The sequence below is a fragment of the Coregonus lavaretus genome, assembly GCF_964263955.1.
Source record: "Coregonus lavaretus genome assembly, chromosome: 18".
Lineage (NCBI taxonomy): Eukaryota > Metazoa > Chordata > Actinopteri > Salmoniformes > Salmonidae > Coregonus > Coregonus lavaretus.
The window spans coordinates 10,508,193-10,527,689 of NC_140005.1; the positions used below are offsets into that span (position 1 = coordinate 10,508,193).

The 19,497-nt window shown below is 41.8% G+C and overlaps 3 protein-coding genes across 3 annotated transcripts; all 3 read right to left on the bottom strand.

Annotated features, from left to right (window-relative positions):
• Positions 1-14: 14 nt before the first annotated feature.
• Positions 15-3,661, bottom strand: LOC311145460 (large ribosomal subunit protein uL13). The gene is made up of 7 exons (XM_084181703.1): positions 3,602-3,661; positions 2,263-2,335; positions 1,919-1,984; positions 1,522-1,623; positions 907-992; positions 668-727; positions 15-272 (listed from the first exon to the last, which is right to left on the bottom strand). The coding sequence occupies exons 1-7, from the start codon at positions 3,620-3,622 to the stop codon at positions 63-65; spliced, it is 618 nt and encodes a 205-aa protein (XP_084037829.1). The 5' UTR covers positions 3,623-3,661; the 3' UTR covers positions 15-62.
• Positions 3,662-4,549: 888 nt separating this feature from the next.
• LOC311145525 (ATPase inhibitor B, mitochondrial) lies at positions 4,550-7,140 on the bottom strand. Its single transcript, XM_084181789.1, has 3 exons — positions 6,381-7,140; positions 5,007-5,119; positions 4,550-4,838 (listed from the first exon to the last, which is right to left on the bottom strand). The coding sequence occupies exons 1-3, from the start codon at positions 6,447-6,449 to the stop codon at positions 4,697-4,699; spliced, it is 324 nt and encodes a 107-aa protein (XP_084037915.1). The 5' UTR covers positions 6,450-7,140; the 3' UTR covers positions 4,550-4,696.
• Positions 7,141-8,977: 1,837 nt separating this feature from the next.
• Positions 8,978-15,624, bottom strand: LOC311146106 (CAAX prenyl protease 1 homolog). The gene is made up of 10 exons (XM_084182575.1): positions 15,432-15,624; positions 14,609-14,755; positions 14,369-14,455; positions 14,153-14,269; positions 13,869-14,021; positions 13,573-13,714; positions 13,009-13,166; positions 12,541-12,645; positions 12,278-12,421; positions 8,978-11,467 (listed from the first exon to the last, which is right to left on the bottom strand). Exons 1-10 carry the CDS (start codon positions 15,534-15,536, stop codon positions 11,243-11,245), a joined length of 1,383 nt encoding a protein of 460 aa, XP_084038701.1. The 5' UTR covers positions 15,537-15,624; the 3' UTR covers positions 8,978-11,242.
• Positions 15,625-19,497: the final 3,873 nt, after the last annotated feature.

Consider the following 19,497-nt stretch of genomic DNA (forward strand, 5'->3'; position numbering starts at 1 on the left):
AATCAAGCGAGTCAAACTTTCTATAAACATTTATTTATCTTTATTGGCCACCACGAACCAGCTCAGACAAGGACCCCATATTGTTTCAGGACAGCAGTGTACTTTGAAATCTTGCTCTCCACGTTCTTCTCTGCCAGCTTTGACAGCTTGGTCACGGTCTTTTTCTTGGCATACCGGATCTTGGCCTTCTCCTTCCTCTTCTCCTCCAAGGTGGCTGTTATGGCCTGGTACTTCCAGCCAACCTCGTGGGCCAGACGCCCGAGGAGGGCGAACTGGGGAAGGCAGGTTCACACAAAGGAGAAACAATAGGTGTCACAAATCAATAATTTGGCCCACAACCCATTTAAGGTCATAAGATAATAGTTTCCACTACTTGGGGTTCAAATTATTCTTTGGATGTTGCTTAAGTCTCAGATGGTAGTGCATGTAAAGTATTCTCATGGTCGTTAAACTCGAATACTTACTGTGGTAAACATCACTGACAATAAGCAAAGATGGGTACGTGGCTAAATAGATTTTGGCCAATGTCTGGCTAGCAAGAATGATGTGGCTAAACATTAGCGCAACTACTGTTCGGCCTGCAACTTATGACAAATACAGCTACCTACTAGTCAATGAAGAGTTTATCAATTCAGTGGTGTTATATGCTAAACTGATTTAGGCTTACCTTGCGAGTGGGCTTCAGACGGACAATCTTCAGGGCAGCAGGTACGACCATGCGCTTCCTCTGTGGAACAAAATAAACGTCAGCTCCAAAAGCAACTGCAAGTCCATCAAAAGGGGAAGACATTTGCGTCTCAGATTTAGGGTTATTCTCAAAGTCAATACTCAAACAATGTAGGTATGAATAAGTAGCATCGCCGACAGCACAAGATCAGAGTTCTGTTGGATGATTGAAACACTCACTTTGTCATAAGGAGGGGGGACACCATCAAACACCTTCAGCCTCTCCAGTGCAGCCTGTCCTCTCTTGGTTTTGTGAGGGAGCATGCCTGTTGGGTTCCAACGGAATCAACAAAGTTAGGATGTTACTAGGCAATTAGGTCACCCCACATAGGATAGGCAATATTCTGTAGCATAAGGGAAGCCAAGAAAATCACAATACTATGTAGATAGTGTCGCACACTTTAGGTTCCATGCCAATTTTTGATTGTGAATATGAAATAGGCATGAAACTCAAATGTGCAGAAACTTCCCCATGACTGTTAATAACAGACCTCAGCACAACATCGTGGCCCTGACTAAACTCAGCAGTCAGATCCGAAAGTTTGTCTCATCAAAATGATCAGCTTCGGGATAAGTGTTCATCACAGTCAAGTAGGAACCATATGCTGTGCAAGGTGGAGTTCAGAATGTGCATACTTCATGTCACTGAATCAACCCAAAATGGACCATTTAAATCAATGTCCATAAAGGTTAGGTCCAAGCAAACCACTGGACTAGTAAGACAGGGAGCTGAAAAACAGCCAAAATTGGAGTGCAAAAAAAATCCCTGTTCAAAATAAGGGGTTGTGATCTTACCCCTTACGGTCCTCCAGAATATTCTGCTGGGCGCTCTGAAGTGATATGGTCCACGTGAGGGGTTGGTGTTCATCCTCTTACGCAGGAAAGCCAGGTACTTCACTATTTATAAAGACAGGTGCAATACATTCTCAAGCTACGCCAGTGTCTAAACCGTTTCACCACAGCCACAATTTCACATCTCCGGTCATACCATGTTGCTTTATGTCTCAGATGGTAGTGCATGTAAAGTAATCTCATGGTCGTTAAACTCGAATATTTACTGTGGTAAACATCACTGACAACAAGCAAAGCTTAAGATTTAGCTCAAAATAGTTACTATGAATCAAAGGTAGGACATCTGAATCCTTACACCAGAGGTTAACCTGAATATATACAAAAAGTGTCAATAACTTACATTTGTTACGGTAGAAGTTTCCAGAGATGTTGATACCCTCACATCTCACAACTACCACCTTGTGGCCTGAAAGGGGATAAATCCTGACTTACATATTGAAATATAGCCAAGTACACAGGCCCATTGTAAAATATCCACTGTCTCAGATGGTAATGTGAGTTATCATTGTAGTTACTCAAGCAATGTAGGTTAAAAAGCATCACTGACAGTTGTAGCAAGTTAGTCAACCAAAACTAGGTCCAAATCAAGTTGCAATTACACATCAAGTGACATGAAATTCTTGGATTGGATAATGATTCAAGTCAGGGGATGGGTATTAATTTATCACAACATGACAGACTCACCAAGCAGAACTTGCTTCGCCACAATGGCAGCAAGACGACCAAGTAGATGGCCTCTGCCATCAAGCAGCAGAACCTGGAAAGGCAAGAAGCACATCAAGTAATTGAGAATAGTTGCCCACCACCTGGGGGTTCAAATTATTCAAAGTTGCCTAAGTCTCAGGTGTAGTGCATACACATTATTCATGGTCGTTAAACTGACAAGCAAAACAAATGAACTTGGATAAATACATTTTGGCTACGGGTTAGGGCCAACATGGCCACATCTGGCTAGCAAAAACGACCAGAGCCTTAAAGTAAAGATAAAACATTCAAAATGGGTGTATTGTTTTTGTGCATCTCTGGGCGGTTTTCTATCAAGAAGGGAGAAATTCGGCCTGTATGACGTAACATTGAGATAAAGCCGCTCACTAAACTGAAAGTTAATAGGAATACGACTTTTAGATTAAAACGTCTGTCATACATGTCAGATTTCACCATTGATCATATGTGTTACATTCCTACCGCGAGAAATGTCTAATTTATACACGCATTTCGCTACACCACAATAACATCTGCTAAATGTGTATGTGACCAACACAATTTTATTAATACAGGGTCTAACACATTTCTCCCATTTGTTTGCCTTTTCAGTCCAGGGTGCAATGCATGGCGCCGTTGCGAATATCGGCGATTTTACAGCTAACTACTCCACATGCTGATAATGACTTGGGTATTATTGTGGGTAGCTACGTTTGCTAGGTAGCCCATAAAGAGCATTGCATTGTGGGGGTTGTAGCCGAGTTCAGCTGCAACAGATTTCCACATGTTGCTACCAACCTTCACGACAAAATGAAACGTTTTTCACAAAAAATATTGTTCACAGTGTTGTATAACGCTTTAAATTATAGGAATGAGAGGATTCTCTTTTAACTGGGTCTAAACATTAACTCGCGCAAACGTGGCCTGCAGCTTACCCAACTAATGTTCTATACCTAGCTAGTTAAATTCAGTGTTAATGGAGAAATCTTTAAAGTCAACTAGACGCATTTGATCTTAACACTTCACCAAAAATGCCAAGGAACCAGGGATTTATTCTGAAGGGTTTTTGTAACTAACGTAGCTAGCTATCCAGCCTAGTCTGAGTTAGCTAGATAGCTAAATGAAGGCAACGCTAAATAGCGTTGGCCAACACATGACATCCTGGATGTGTCAAATAATGCGACAAATGCTACGAAATGATCTCCACTAGTATTCACTTAAAATACACAGCAATCATTTACTCCTGTTCCGGAGTAAAATTCATCTATATGGATGTATTATTTACAAATATAGAGATGTTGGTTCTTGCGCTATTACACACCTTATTGAACCGGTCCGCCATGATGTGCGAAAAGAAAGACAGACGGGTTGGCCCGCTGTAAAAGACAGGGGTTTCTAGGCGGAGCCACACTTTTAGAGGAAATGACGAAAATGTTCATTCTTCTTTACGGGATTTATACGCAGTGTACAATGTGCTAATTGCCACCCTCTGGACAGAGTAAGGATTACAGAAAACATAGCTAATTTCTGTCTCTCCCTAGACATGAAATGGACCCTCGTTATCTGTTTCGAAAAACTCCATACAGTCAATGGGTTAGATGCATGGAAATATCAGAAATAGACACGTCTCAAATGTATAATACTCCACAACAAGCATCTCTTTCATGACTCCTTATTAACATAACTATTGTTGTCCCTTTCAGGAAATGTGTCTTGCATCTCAACAGCCCAGCATCAACACAACAATGAAAATCACAAACAATATTACAACATGTGGATGTGGTTCATGGGCTAAGCTACAGTTCATGGGGGGGGGGGGCAAATTATTTCTGGGCTCTGGCGGTTTTGTGTACATGGGATCTGTATCATTTACATTACATTTACGTAATTTAGCAGACGCTCTTATCCAGAGCGACATACAAATTAATCTGTATCGGCGGCCTGATGGTAATAGCTGGTGATGGTATCACCTTTAATTAGCAATGTTGCATGATTGTTTCGTCAATGGAGGATGTTATGGCATTGACAAAAAGGAGAGTTGGGTACTGACACCAATTCATGGGATGACTTTCAATAAAAGACATACCACCATATTTCGTTTTCTCTTTGCCGTCCATATTGCCGGAATCCATTTAGACAGTACAGCTACACTAACTGTACTCATCCTTCTGTAATGTGGCAAACAATCATCCGCCATAATGGCACCCCACATCTCAAATCATCATCTTAGCACAAATAATAATTGAAAGCAATAACCATGACAAAACAATAACCATTTCAAATAAATGTTTAATACCCTCAAGCATATACAGAACAATCAATCACACATACACAGAGCTGCTCAGAGAGACAGTGCAGGCAATGACTAGGGTTTGGCAATAGTGAATCCCTGGCCTTTATTCTAATGGAGTGAGTCTCAGTCATCATGCTTCAATTTCCTAATTTTTCCCTTGTGACGGTCAATCTCACTCTGCAGCCTCGAAATCTCCTTCTTGTGGTGGTCAATCTCCTCTTGGTGATGCTGCTTTAGTGCAGCCAACTGTTCCTGCTCTTTACGTCTGTAGAGGGAGATAGGAAAGTGTGAGGTACATTGAGGACACACAGTATGAATACAGGCCCGGCAGACTGCCACAAAGCCTCTATAAGTAAATATACCGTGTCAATTTTGGCAACCAAATAAGTCTACCACCTATTGGACGTACAGTATACTGTAAGTCCCAACTCACCTGAAGTACATTTCCTCCTCTGCTGCCTGTTTCTTTCCGAGGGCTCCTCCTGCCTCTCTGACAGATCCTCCGCCACCTCCTCCTTTCCCTGCACCTTTGCCCAACTCACCCAGCTGGTACATGAAGATGAATCAACAGGTGAACATATAAGAATAACAAGATACTCCTACAAAGAAACATGTATGAGATTGGTATGTTGTGTTATACACAACTTTTGTTAGAGAAAAAAAACTATGACCTCCACATTGCATAAAGCTTTCGTTTTACAATGGTAAAGGCTAGGCTGTTATCAGCATACAGTATATAGAAGTAAAGGGTTACACAGAGATGGAAAGAGGTATCATCTTTGCATCTGTGCCATTATGGCGTCTGACAGCATGGGCAGCGCCAATGAGGCTACCTCCATTTTAATGTAGTCAATTATCTTTCTATGTTTGAAAAAAGTGTAAAGCTAATATTGGTGATTTACTGCCAGCTGCAATGCTGGAGTCCTGAACCAAATCGTGTCATTCATTTGTTGTGGCCACTAGATGGTGGTGGTAAAGCCATTTACAAACCATAGCACCCAATTTAAAGAAGACAATGCTCTGATCATGGCTGATTGCACCCAAACCATAGAAATCTCAGTCCAGTTTACTACTTTAAAATGGTGGAAGCCCTCAATGGCAATGTCCATGCTAAAACAGGTTATTTCCAAGTTGAGTCCTCTGTACATCTCTATTGGTTATCCTCATGAATTGTGTCACATGACATGCAGCTGAATTAGCTAAAGCACGTATTGAAGTAGGGAGCTTTTTGCACGTGGAACACTGTAATCTATTATGTCATTCATTGCGAAAGGTTAGGCTATGTAGCCTCAAATCATTCATACACTGATTTTCATGTCCCAATGAAAAACTTCCCCCTTTAATGTTGACTGAAAATACCAACAGAATTTACCAGAGAATGTCAACAATGGCTTTAAAAAAAAACTCTGACCATTGTGTGCAACAACTGTAGCATCAGAGACTTGCTTCAATAACCATTCATAGATGGATGCATTCAACCAAATTCCATACACACATTAGACCGAGGTGTATCTTTCTCGAAAAATGTTTACTTGGCTTTCAACTAACTTGATATATTGAGCTGCTTACAAAGCTATTTCGCTTCATTGAACGGGCGTCAGTATAGTCGTTTGCTACAATTTGTATAAGAACGTTCCAAATACCAGCTAAACATTGCAACATTAGAATAGATAATAACAAGAGCATTACAAATAGTCGAAGGCCATAGCGAAATCACTTGACAATTGAATACCACTCGTTTCATTGTAACTTTAGACTGTATTAGCAGCGAAACGTGGTGGTCTAATCATATGTGGTGCCTTTTTACCTGGTCAGATGCCATCCTTAGCTGTGTGGTGAGGAGACTCCTAACGTTAGCTCTCAAAAACCTTGCCATTTCGTCCCAAAAACAACTTTAACTGGACCATTTGCCCTTGTCTACCAAAATAAACCAAATCAGGGCCTAACCATTATCTACAATGGGGGTGTTTGTGGATGAGAATGAGCTGAGCCCTTATTATTTTTCTATAAAGGATCAATAAGATACAGCTAAATAGATGACCATCTGTGAAAAGTGAATGGGTTTTTATCAGTAAGCACGTTTTAATGAATGATGATCAGCTTTTCAAAACAACAAAAATGCTATTTGAAAATACGTCCACCCCTATGCGTAATGGTACGGTTTCATAGCGGACAGTATGACACCAAAGATATTTTAGTATATTGACAAGATAGTCGACTGACCGCTCTAACAATGGAAATACATGTCCTCAAAGATGGATGGCAGGCTGAATGACGCAGGATCAGGTGGGACCATTTTGGCCAATGAGAGGGCAGATAAGCGTGTGAACAACTTTTTGTAAAAGTTGCCAAAATGCCACGTGCGTCTACATATACGTGCATTCGTAACAACCTAACCATTACTAAACTTATATTCGATCAAATAAGCCTCACGTAGCAAATTAGCAATTACATATTTTGTTGACCAAATTCGACACTGTCTCATTGACCTCCATACAACAATTCCTCACTTTTAGAGCGGAGTAAACCCCTTCGGTGTGTCTCTGCCTTTGTGATGACACCCCTATGGATAGACCGTTTGATATGCGTGCACTACGTACTGGCGTCTGGTGTGGCCTTTTGTTGATCGCATTCGTCTACTCCAACCTGTGAGCACTTCCGCTAAATAATGGCTTTGATGACCACAAATGCATCTTGGCAAATACACAGTAGGCCTACACCACAACTATTTGACATTTCAAAATGACATTTTTATATTGTAATAACCCAGCTGGGTCATAAAGGGAAAAAAAGACGGCCACCAGGTGTACAGGGCAGAACACAGGTTTATTCCTAAATTGGGCTATTGTTCAGGCCACAGCGCACGCCGCTAAATTCCGAACGTACACAAATATAACATGTCAAATTAAGGGTCCCGAACAGAAGAGAGAGAGATGAGACAGTAACCCCTACTTATGCATTTCAAAACCCCGCGGGATTACCCATCATACCCCACCAACCTTTCCGTCTGTCCTGGCTTATTTAACCCCTGCTAGCACCAATGAGAACAATAACACACCCACGTACACAATACCGGGTCGTTACAATATTTTGAATAAAGCGATTCAATTTATAGCCTACTATTATACAAGTTCAGTCATCTAAAAATAAGCAGGAAAGCCATGCATGACTCTTTACCCAGTGGTAAATCGTGTGGGTAACTGGCATTTTCCATGGCCAACAATCCAAGTATCACACTTTAGAGGCACAGTGTGAAAACAAAATGTTTGTCTTATGCTGTAAAAAGTGGTCAGTTAAAAGGGCAATCAGCAGCTGCTACAGCAATTTTTGGCCTTAAGTATATTAATGATATACCCATTGAGTAATTTATAAATGCCTCATGAGCTTAGTTCAACTGTTGTACCGCATCAGAACCCAAAACGTAAATTTGTTTAATTCCAATGTTTGTAAACAAAGTACATGTAACACTATATAGCTTCAAAACATGGTTAAAACTATAATTGTAATATCATGTATGGTCAGTCCTTGCACCCATAGCGCTGTCTATGAATTTGAGTGGTTACATTCATCCAGCCCCATCCCTCAGCTTTTAACCGAAAGAGGTGTGGGGATCGAGAACGCTTTGTTATTGTTTCAGCTGCTGATTGCCACTTTAAAGTCAGTAATGAGATTATGTGGTCTGTAATTTACTGTAATTGGTCCCCTATGCAGGCTATGCTTACTATGTGTAGGCATAATTATTGCTTTGATGGCCATAATCTACTATGCTATACCAGATATTGGGCTAAAATATGTACCCTGTGATTTGACAGCCTGGTCTCATAGACTAGACGTAACATAGTAAATGTAAATCTAGCACTCTCATTAGTATGATATGTTATGTTTGGTATGGTTACAGCACTCTCATTAGTATTATATGTTATGTTTGGTATGGTTACATGAGACAGATGGTTACATAAGGCAAAAACGAAAGTAAGATGGTTGGTTCGGGGTGGATGGGTGGGCGTATAACGCGGACATCTAGCAACCCAAAAGTTGTGAGTTCAAATCATCACGGCTAACCCTTCCCCTTACTCCTAAATGTAACCCCTAACGTTAGCCATCTAGCTAGAATTCGTAACATATCAGACGGTTTGCAAATTCGTAACATATAGTAAGAATTGTAATTCGTAACATATCATGCGAAATCAACAAATGAATACATACGAAACGTAACATATCATACTAAATGGAACGTCTCGAATATACGTACACAATAATACGAAAGGCTCTGAGACCAGGTTGGTAGCGATATGACTGTACAAATGGGCCATATCACAGTTAGTGCAGTAGTGCATGTCACTATATGTGACTCTCACTACCATAACCATTGCAAAGGTTGAGACACAAATAGGAAAAGACAGCTGCTGTGAGGGACTTTATTCACAATGCTGCAAGAAAAGTATGTCCTTCGATATCAAACCAAACACTTGATTTATGTGATGTAGCTTTCCCACCCCACTCTCACTATCCCACCTCACACACACAGGCACCATAAGAGAAGAAACAAAACAATAACACATTAACAGAAGATTCCAAACCACATTCAAATATTACAAATGCATTCACTTTTTTTCTCCCTTTGCCATTAAGCTAATCACTAATCAATGATTTACAAGTACAGTATGGTCAGACCGTTGTTTACACACAAGTGCATTAAAAAACAGAAAGTGTTGTAAAAAGAAATGAGGAAATGTAACCTAAATTGAGAATTCCTTTGGTCCATCATTGGCCCAAGCGTTACTTAAAAACTATCACAAGTGGCAGATCCCTGGGAAGTCACAGGCACCTTAAGACAGGTAACTGCCAAAATAAAAGGAAACACCAACATAAAGTGTCTTAATAGGGTGTTGGGCCACCACGAGCCAGAACAGCTTCAATTCACCTTGACATAGAATCTACAAGTGTCAGGAACTCTATTGGAAGGATGCGACACCCTTCTTCCACAAGAAATTCCATCATTTAGTGTTATGTTGATGGTGGTGGAAAACGCTGTCTCAGGCGCTGCTCCAGAATCTGCCACAAGTGTTCAATTGGGTTGAGATCTGGTGACTGAGACGGCCATGGCATATGGTTTACATAGTTTTCATGCTCATCAAGCCAAGTCTAGGTCCAAAAGGCTCCTTAACTGCTTCTACACCCATGCCATAAGACTGCTGAACAGTTGATCAAATGGCTACCGGGACTATTTGCATTGACCTCCTTTTTTACGCTGCTGATACTCGCTGTTTATTATCCATGCATAGTCACTTTACCCATACCTACATGTACATATTACCTTGACTAACCTGTACCCCCGCACATTGACTCCTGTATATAAAGCCTCATTATTTCATTGTGTTACATTGTGTTACTGTGTTACTGTTTGAAAAAAAACAACAAAAAAACAATTTGTTGTAAAGTGGTTAACCCACTGGCTATAGGGTGAATGCACCAATTTGTAAGTCGCTCTGGATAAGAGCGTCTGCTAAATGACTTAAATGTAAATGTAAATTTGACCACTGAGTGGATAGGGGCATTGTCATCCTATGGGGGCATAGTCATGGTAGCCAAAATAATGGCCTGCCCAGCATTTTTATACATGACCCTAAGCATGATGGGTTGTTAATTGCTTAATTCACTCAGGAACCACACCTGTGTGGAAGCACCTGCTTTCAATATACTTTGTAGCCCTCATTTACTCAAGTGTTTCCATTACTTTGGTAGTTACCTGTATAACTTCAACAATGATCCATCTCAAGCATAGTCTTGACTAAATATGAAAAGGTGTTTATCTTTTAGTTCTAGCGTTCACCTCTCATAATAAACAGTTGTAGATAGAGCCAATCGACCAGCCTAGGCAAAAGGATATACTAATAATAAATTGATGGCCCATTCACTGTACATCCTGTTGACACTCTTGATAATAGGGGAGCACATTTCCTTTCTCAAACCCCCCCATAGTTACACTACAGTACATTTTGAGGTTTATGAGAAAACATTTGGAAGGACAAATTCTCAGGGGAGTAAATAAAATTCAAATAAAACTTTGAGTAAAACATTTTTAAACCTTGCTGAAATATAATGAGAAATCCTTGATAAATGTGACCTGTACTAGTGGCAAGTCCTTAAACTAAAATGTTGGGGTAATTATTTATGCCCACAATGGTCTCGTGTAAGACATTTGTATGTTCATGTTTGCCTATGTTAAGGACGCCACGCTGCTTGCTTAGTAAGTACCGGTTCCTCGTGATTCGGCTCGCACTGAGCTCGAACCTATACCTGGCTAGCACACGTGACCGCCCTCCTTGACAACGTACCAACCGTTTGAGCTATCGGAAAAATATATAATTCGATAACTCCATCGGCGACATTTCAAGCTAGCTGTGGCATGAGCTTATGGTACGTTCTTAACTCCATTACACCTAGAATAAGCATAGCCGAGAGATCTTCTTGTCTCACACTAGATTTCTTAAAACCTTTGGTATTGTGCAAGTTTGAAACTGGGAAAAAAGGAACCTAATGGCGAGGATAAAGAACAAAAATAGGCAAACAAAGAGAAAAATAGGGGAGACTACATTTAAGTGCCAGAAGAGGCCTGCGGAGCCCCTTGAGGAGAGACAGCAGGCGTGGCTCTCCTTTTGGGGCCCATCAGTCCTGCTTGGTACCTCCCAGGGCCCGTAGGCGCTCCAGAAGGGGAGGGTGGGAGTAGTGCCACATGGAGAAGAGCCAGTCGGCCACGGGGAAGCCCAGGTTGTCTTTGTTGAGCTTGATGAGGGCGGAGTAGAGCTCTGAGGCTCGACCCATGCCCCGCGCAAAGGAGTCCGCCTGGAACTCAAACCTGCGGCTCAGGACAGTCAGACAGAAGGACAGGACCTGGAGGTAAGAAGTGGAGAAATGTCAGTTTTCCTCAGTGAAGTGCAGGAGGTACTCATCTGCGCATCGCCATCTCAACAACACTTTCTGTTTAAAGCGGACTTAAGAAATACTGACTTAAGAAATATATTTTATCTTTAGCTGTATATTTCTTTGACCAATATTTACTACTAGTATGCGCAAGGTATTTTCGCCAAACAAGCACTGGACTTAATGAGAATAGCTGCCACAGCACTTGCAGGGTCAACAGCTAAGGCCTCCACTGAAGTGTAAGAGGTCAGATATACACTGAGTGTACAAAACATTAAGAACACCTGCTCTTTCCATGACAGACTGACCAGGTGAAAGCTATGAACCCTTATTGATGTCACTTGTTAAATCCACTTCAAATAAGTGTAGATGAAGGGGAGGAGACAGGTTAAAGAAGGATTTTTAAGCCTTGAGACATGGATTGCGTATGTGTGCCATTCAGAGGGTGAATGGGCAAGACAAAATATTTAAGTGCCTTTGAACGTGGTATGATTGTAGGTGACAGGCGCACCGGGTTTTCACGCTCAACAGTTTTCTGTGTGTATCAAGAATGGTCCACCACCCAAAGGACATCCAGCCAACTTGACAACTGTGGGAAACATTGGAGTCATCATGGGCCAGCATCCCTGTGGAACGCTTTCGACACCTTGTAGAGTCCATGCCCTGACGAATCGAGGCTGTTCTGAGGGCAGAAGGTGGTGCAACTCAGTATTAGGAAGATGTTCTTAATGTTTTGTACACTCAGTGTAAATGCATTGTTTAGGAGATGGAGTCACTCACCTCATTGTATGGGGAGAAGATGAACTGGAATATGATCATCAACCCAATCAAAGTGGGCTGGATGTTATAGAAACCAAAGGCCATGAACAGCTCCTTCCGTCCAATTAGTACAGCAAAGAGGAAGAAGCACAGGAAGGAGTTAATCTGCAAGGACAGAGGCAGGGGAGAAAATTGTATCAATTACATTTCTGCATCAACATGAAAGTGGCCTATTGGTATAGAGGTGATGTGCAGATGCATATCAAGGGAATTTCCAAACAAACCTGACTGATGACAATGTTTTTCACGGTGTGGCCCAACTTCCAATGGCCCAGCTCGTGGCCCAACACCGCCAAGACCTCTGGATTGTTGCAGCCTTGCTTCTTGTTCTGGAAAAATAAATTGTTTGATTTTAAAGAATTATGCATGAAACATTGACTACAACTTCTAGTACACCATATTATGTTTCTATGATAGGACCACCTCAACAAATAAGACCACCTCAAAAAATGTGATTTATAACAAGAAAGTTGTAGTGTGCTGGCGGTGCTCTAACCAAGACTACAGAAATTGTCTATCGCTGAAGTGGTGCTCAGTAATACTGGAGACCTTTGAAGAAGAAGCTTGCTTCGAAATGCTTCAGCAATAAATATATTTGACGGGAATCAAGTTGCCTTCCTGAAACTTCTTTCAATATTTTAGATTTATAACATGTTGACACCCAGTTCTCTGTGTAACGGAGTAAGTCTGACCTTGAGCTTGGATTTGTCCTCGGTTGGTGTGTCAGTCTCTGGCTCTCCGTCCTTGTTGAGGGGGGAGTAGTCCTCCAGCAGGGTGTCGAACAATACTATGCGCTTGTTCTTGAAGAACCCATAGAAGTAAGCGTTACTGTGAGAGGAACGCTTGGAACCTGGAAGAGTAGGTCAAAATGGATCATTACAATCCAACTTTATAGTCCATAAGTAACAGCGAACATCGGAAAGGTGTTTCTGCTGTTTTCAACCCCCACAAATCACCACACATACAGTTGAGACAGGGTCAAGCTGCAATATGCCTTGCTCTCCTCTGACGTTAAACAATTATAATATAATATAATATGCCATTTAGCAGACGCTTTTATCCAAAGCGACTTACAGTCATGCGTGCATACATTTTTTTTGTGTATGGGTGGTCCCGGGGATCGAACCCACTACCTTGGCGTTACAAGCGCCGTGCTCTACCAGCTGAGCTACAGAGGACCACCCATTATAGATACAGTCTAAGGTGTTACATCTTTGGGACAAAATGAGTTATTGAGTTTATGTACTGTGCATTACCTTCTACAACATAGACCTTAGTGAGAGGGAAACTGATAGACTTCGACATGCTTTCAATCTCTTCCTTCAGCTCACCCTCTGGCAAAGGGGTGAATTTGTCAAATAGGGGCGCAATGTAGTCCGCATAGATGGTCACCAGAACCTAAGAGAGAGAAGGAAGGACCAGAAAGAAATTCATTTGTAATGTATTAAGATATATTGGATATTAGTTTAGCTCCATTTAATTCCTCCCCGGAGCATAAACAACTGTTGTTTGAATATTCCCATCCAGGCAGTTATGAGGTGAAAGGACTGACAAGCGAGACCCCCAGTGTGAAGAGCCAGGCGTAGATGAAGAAGAAGTCTCCACCAATCTTGATGATGTAGAGGAGCAGTGAGGTCACTGGCAACAAGATACACTGGGTCACAATAAACTTCTTCACAGCATCCTTCAGGAAGAACCCCAGTGTCTGGAAGGAGGACCATAGACGACAACAAAAACTAATAAACTAGGTGCTTGAAACCATGCCAGTGAAAAAAAGTGTAATGATTCAAACTAGGAAACTGTATAATAAGAATGTGCTCAGAGTTGACAGTCTACCTGCTGGTTGAAGCCGTGCTTCTCCTCAATGACAAAGGTGTTGTAGATACTCCAGGGAAGGCCAGTGAATGCACTGAACAGGGTTGCTAGCATCAGAAATGAAAGAGACTGAAAGATCTAAAAGAAAAAGATAGAGCCTTGGAATGATTCAAGAAAATTGCCAAAACATTTGTAATATTGGACTGCCAATTTTAACCATGGACCATGCACACACACCTCATACTCTGGACCCAATCCAAAACTAGCAATCACTGTCCCTGCAACTTCCCAAAGGAAAGGGATTCCGCCAAATAGCAGGATCAGCTATGAGAGAACACAGCAGTGTTATATCGGAGAAAAAAGAAAATTCCCTCTGTGTGAGGTGATACTCTATGTCAGCAGATAGAGGCAGACAACTAGATTGTAATATAACAAAGTAGGTCCTAACAAACCAATGGATATTTTAGTTGTACCCACCGTCCCCTCAGTTTCTGAATACAGTCCAGACCAGAAACTGAAGTTGCTCTTGTCCAGCTGATAAAGACGTGACTTCTCAAAGGTTTCTGTGTCCATGATCTTTCCCAACTCTTGTGGTACGTGCATGGTCAACCTGTATATCCTCCGCTGGGTGGTTAGAAGAGACACTTAAACATAATATTTTTTCTATTCAATATAGCTAATCAAAAAGGCAATTTCCATGTTACAGAATGATTAGTGGAGTCTTGAGTTGCAGTTGGGCAATTCCACGTTTACGGAATTACGCCAAACAAAAACCATTGACTTCAAAGTTTAACAAACCATACAACTCTATGCACAATGACTACTTTAAACAATTTACGCAGTAAATTAAAAAAAAAATTTAAAATACTGGAAAAACTGTGCAGATGCAAAGTTTGGTAACAGAATTACGGTAACATCTCCCTCTGTTTTATTCTGTTACCAAACTGTGTATGCACAAAGTTCTTACTGTAAATGTGTTCCTGTAAAAAATGTCAGTGGAAATCGTTAAAATCAGTCCTTGTGGATATAGTTGTATGGTTTGTTAAACTTTGAAATCAATGATTTTTGTTTGGAATACATTCTTGAGTGACAAATCTGAGTCTCAGCGTAATTCTGTTACCATGGAATTGCCCAGTACAAAGATGACGTCACTCCCGAAAACAACTTTGTTCTTGTGAAAATATTGAGACAAACAATAATGAATAGTCAGCATGCGGCTAGCTAGCCTGCTGTGAAATGCAGTAAAGAAAGCCTTGTGTTATTGACACAGAGACAGTTACGAAACAAAGTAAACAATTACCTGTCTGTAGGCAAGGTAGGCCTCCCATAGATACACCGTCCATGAGAACAACAGAACAGCATAAAATATCTTATTTTCGATTGGAAGGTCAAGTATTGTTTCCATCTTTATTCTGGCCTTGGTCTCTATTTGAAGTTAGCAAGCTAGCTCGCTAGCATGTGTTGCTAGTTGGACTGCCGCCCGTTATTCACACGCCTTCCAGTCTTTATTCAGAAGATAATATGTTTTATATTTAAATAACTTAGTAATGTTTATATCCACAGTTTAAATTGACTAGCATTCACCAAACCACTCGCATCAAGTTTCCATTCATGCTAAATGTTCTTCTTCGATAAGGTTTAACGGTGGTTGGTATCCAATAAATGTTACCATGCTAAATGTCAGTGCAGCAATTAATTATGTTCCCCGTGAAAATAAACCAGTTGTCTGAATAACGAAGGTTCCATGCTCACGATATTATCTCTCAAAATATACTGAATAAAAATATAAACGCAACATGCAACAATTTCAAAGATTTTACTGAGTTACAGTTCATATGAGGAAATCAGACAATTGAAATGAATTAAATAGGCCCTAAACCTATGGATTTCACATGACTGGGCAGGGGGCAGCCATGGGTGGGCCTGGGAGGGCATAGGCCCACCCACTGGGGAGCCAGGCCCAGCCAAACATAATTAGTTTTTCCCCACAAAAGGGAATTTACAGTGACTATATTACAGACAGAAATACTCCTCAATATGCATGTGTGTGTATTTTGTGTGTGTGTGTGTGTGTGTGTGTGTGTTTGTGTGTGTGTGTTGGAGTGTCAGTGTAGAATGTGTGAGTTTGTGGTTAGAGTCCAGTGACTATACATCGAGCCTGTGCAAGAGAGTCAGTGCAAAAAATACGAATAAATTAGACTCAAATTAGGGGGTCAATGAAAATAGTCCAGGTAGCCATTTGATTAACCGTTCAGCAGTCTTATGGCTTGGGTGTAGAAGCTGTTAAGGAGCCTCTTGGACCTAGACTTGGCACTCCGGTACCGCTTGCCGTGCGGTAGCAGAGAGAACAGTCTATGACTAGGGTGGCTGGAGTCTTTGACAAGTCTTTGACAATTTTTAGGGCCTTCCTCTGACACCGCCTGGTACCGCCTGGTACCGGTACATATTACCCCAATTACCTAGATTAACCGGTGCCCCCGCACATTGACTCTGTACCGGTACCCCCTGTATATAGCCTCGCTATTGTTATTTTTACCGCTGCTCTTTAATTATTTGTTACTTTTATTTCGTATTATTTTATATTGTATTTTTGTGTGATTTCTTTTGGTATTCTTTCTTAAAACTGCATTGTTGGTTAAGGGCTTGTAAGTAAGCATTTCACTGTAAGGTCTATTTGTTGTATTCGGCGCATGTGATAAATACAATTTGATTTGATTTGATTTTATGCTCTCGATGGTGCAGCTGTAGAACTTTTTGAGGATCTGAGGTCCCATGCCAAATCTTTTCAGCCTCCTGAGGGGGAATAGGCATTGCCGTGCCCTCTTCACAACTGTCTTGGTGTGTTTAGACCATGATAGGTCCTTAGTGATGTGGACACCAAGGAACTTGAAGCTCTCGACCCGCTCCACTAAAGCCCCGTAGATGTGAATGGGGGCATGCTCAGCCCACCTTTTCCTGTAGTCCACGATCAGCGCCTTTGTCTCTCACGTTGATTGAGAGGTTGTTGTCCTGGCACCACACTGCCAGGTCTCTGACCTCTCCCTATAGGCTGTCTCATCATTGTCGTTGATCAGGCTTACCACTGTAGTGTCCTCTGTAAACTTAATGATGGTGTTGGAGGGGACTAAGCACGCACCCCTGAGGGGCCCCCGTGTTGAGGGTCAGTGTGGCGGATGTGTTGTTGCCTACCCTCACAACCTGGGGGCAGTCCATCAGGAAGTCCAGGATCCAGTTGCAGAGAGAGATGTTCCGTCCCATGGTCCTTAGCTTAGTGATGAGCTTGGAGGGCACTATGGTGTTGAATTCTGAGTTATAGTCAATGAACAGCATTCTCATGTAGGTGTTCCTTTTGTCCAGGTGGGAAAGGGCAGTGTGGAGTTTAATAGAGACTGTGTCATCTGTGGATCTGTTGGGGAGGTATGGAAATTGGAGTGGGTCCAGGGTTTCTGAGATGATGGTGTTGATGTGAGCCATGACCAGCCTTTGAAAGCATTTCATGGCTATAGATGTGAGTGCTACGGGGCGGTAGTCATTTAGGCAGGTTACCTTGGCATTATTGGGCACAGGGACTATGGTGGTCTGCTTGAAACAGGGTCAGAGAGAGATTGAAAATGTCAGTGCAGGGTCTCCCGAGTGGCGCAGCGGTCTAAGGCACTGCATCGCAGTGCTAGAGGCATCACTACAGACCCGGGTTCGATCCCGGGCTGTATCACAACCGGCCGTGATCGGGAGTCCAATAGGGCGGCGCACAATTGGCCCAGCGTCGTCCAGGTTAGGGGAGGGTTTGGCCAGGGGGGCTATACTTGGCTCATCACGCTCTGGTGACTCATTGTGGCGCACCTGCAGGCTGACCTTGGTCGTCAGGTTAATGGTGTTTCCTCCGACAAATTGGTGCGGCTGGCTTCCGGGTTAAGCGGGTAGGTGTTAAGAAGTGCGGTTTGGCGGGTCATGTTTTGGAAGACGCATGACTCGACCTTCGCCTCCCGAGCCCGTTGGGGAGTTGCAGCGATGAGACAAGATCGAAATTAGGGAGAAAAATAGGGTAAAATACAAACAAAAAAACTAAACTAAAATGTCAGTGAAGACAATTGCCAGCAGGTCAGCGCATGCTCTGAGTATGCGTCCTGGTAACCCGTCTTCCCTGCGGCCTTGTGAATGTTAACCTGTTTAAAGGTCTTACTCACATCGGCTACGGAGACCGTGATCACACAGTCATCCGGATCAGCTGGTACTCTCATGCATGGTTCACTGTTGGTTGCCTCAAAGCGAGCATAGAAGACATTTAGTTGGTCTGGTAGGCTCGCATCACTGGGCAGCTTGCGGCTGGGTTTCCCTTTGTAATCTGTGATAGTTTGCAAGCCCTGCCACATCCGACGAGTGTCAGAGCCAGTGTAGTAGGATTCAATTTTAGTCCTGTATTGACGCTTTGCCTGTTTGGTGGTTCGTCAGTGGGCGTAGCTGGATTTCTTATAAGCGTCCGGATTGGTGTCCCACTCCTTGAAAGCAGCACCTCTAGCCTTTAGCTCAGTGCGGATGTTGCCTGTAATCCATGGCTTCCTGTTGGGATATGTATGTACAGTCACTGTGGGGACGACGTTGTCGATGCACTTATTAATGAAGCCGGTGACTGATGTGGTATACTCCTCAATGCCATCGGATGAATCCCAGAACATATTCCAGTCTGTGCTAGCGAAATAGTCCTAATAATAATGAGTGACATGTTTATATATTAACTTACATTTTTTGTTTGTCTGATTCTTTGCCTGTATGCATTGCTGTACCTTTTTTTGGTACTGTACATGTGTATATGCAACTCATGGGGAGGGGGGGAGAAGTGTATTATTAAAGCAATTAATGGTGTTGTGATGAAATTATATCTTCTTACTTTACACATGCTAATAAATACATTTATATAAAAATATTTATACAATAATACCATGAATGTAAAATGATTGAAAACAAAGTAATTTGGAAAGTAACATGATCATGAGCTAGATAAACAAAGTAAACTGAGTAGGTAAGCCTATTTTGGGTTTACTTCCATGCTATGAACATTACAGATCATCAGTAATAATCTCCTGTGGGAAGGCATTGATTTTAAGCAATTTGAGATTTAGCAGATTTACTTGTTGAAGTATGGCTGTATGACCGATTACTAATCATTTTGTTATTCCAAGAATGAAAGAGACAGCAGAGATATTATTGAAAGAAAATATATTTAGAAAACAAGTGTTTTCTCATGCCAATGCAATTCTGTATACACATAGGTGTCCTGCACAGTCTAAACAGCAGGGTCAATGAAATAATCATTAAAATGTCTCCTTTGGAGTGGAGTCCATGTTATCTTTATGGCCTATGCAGCACTC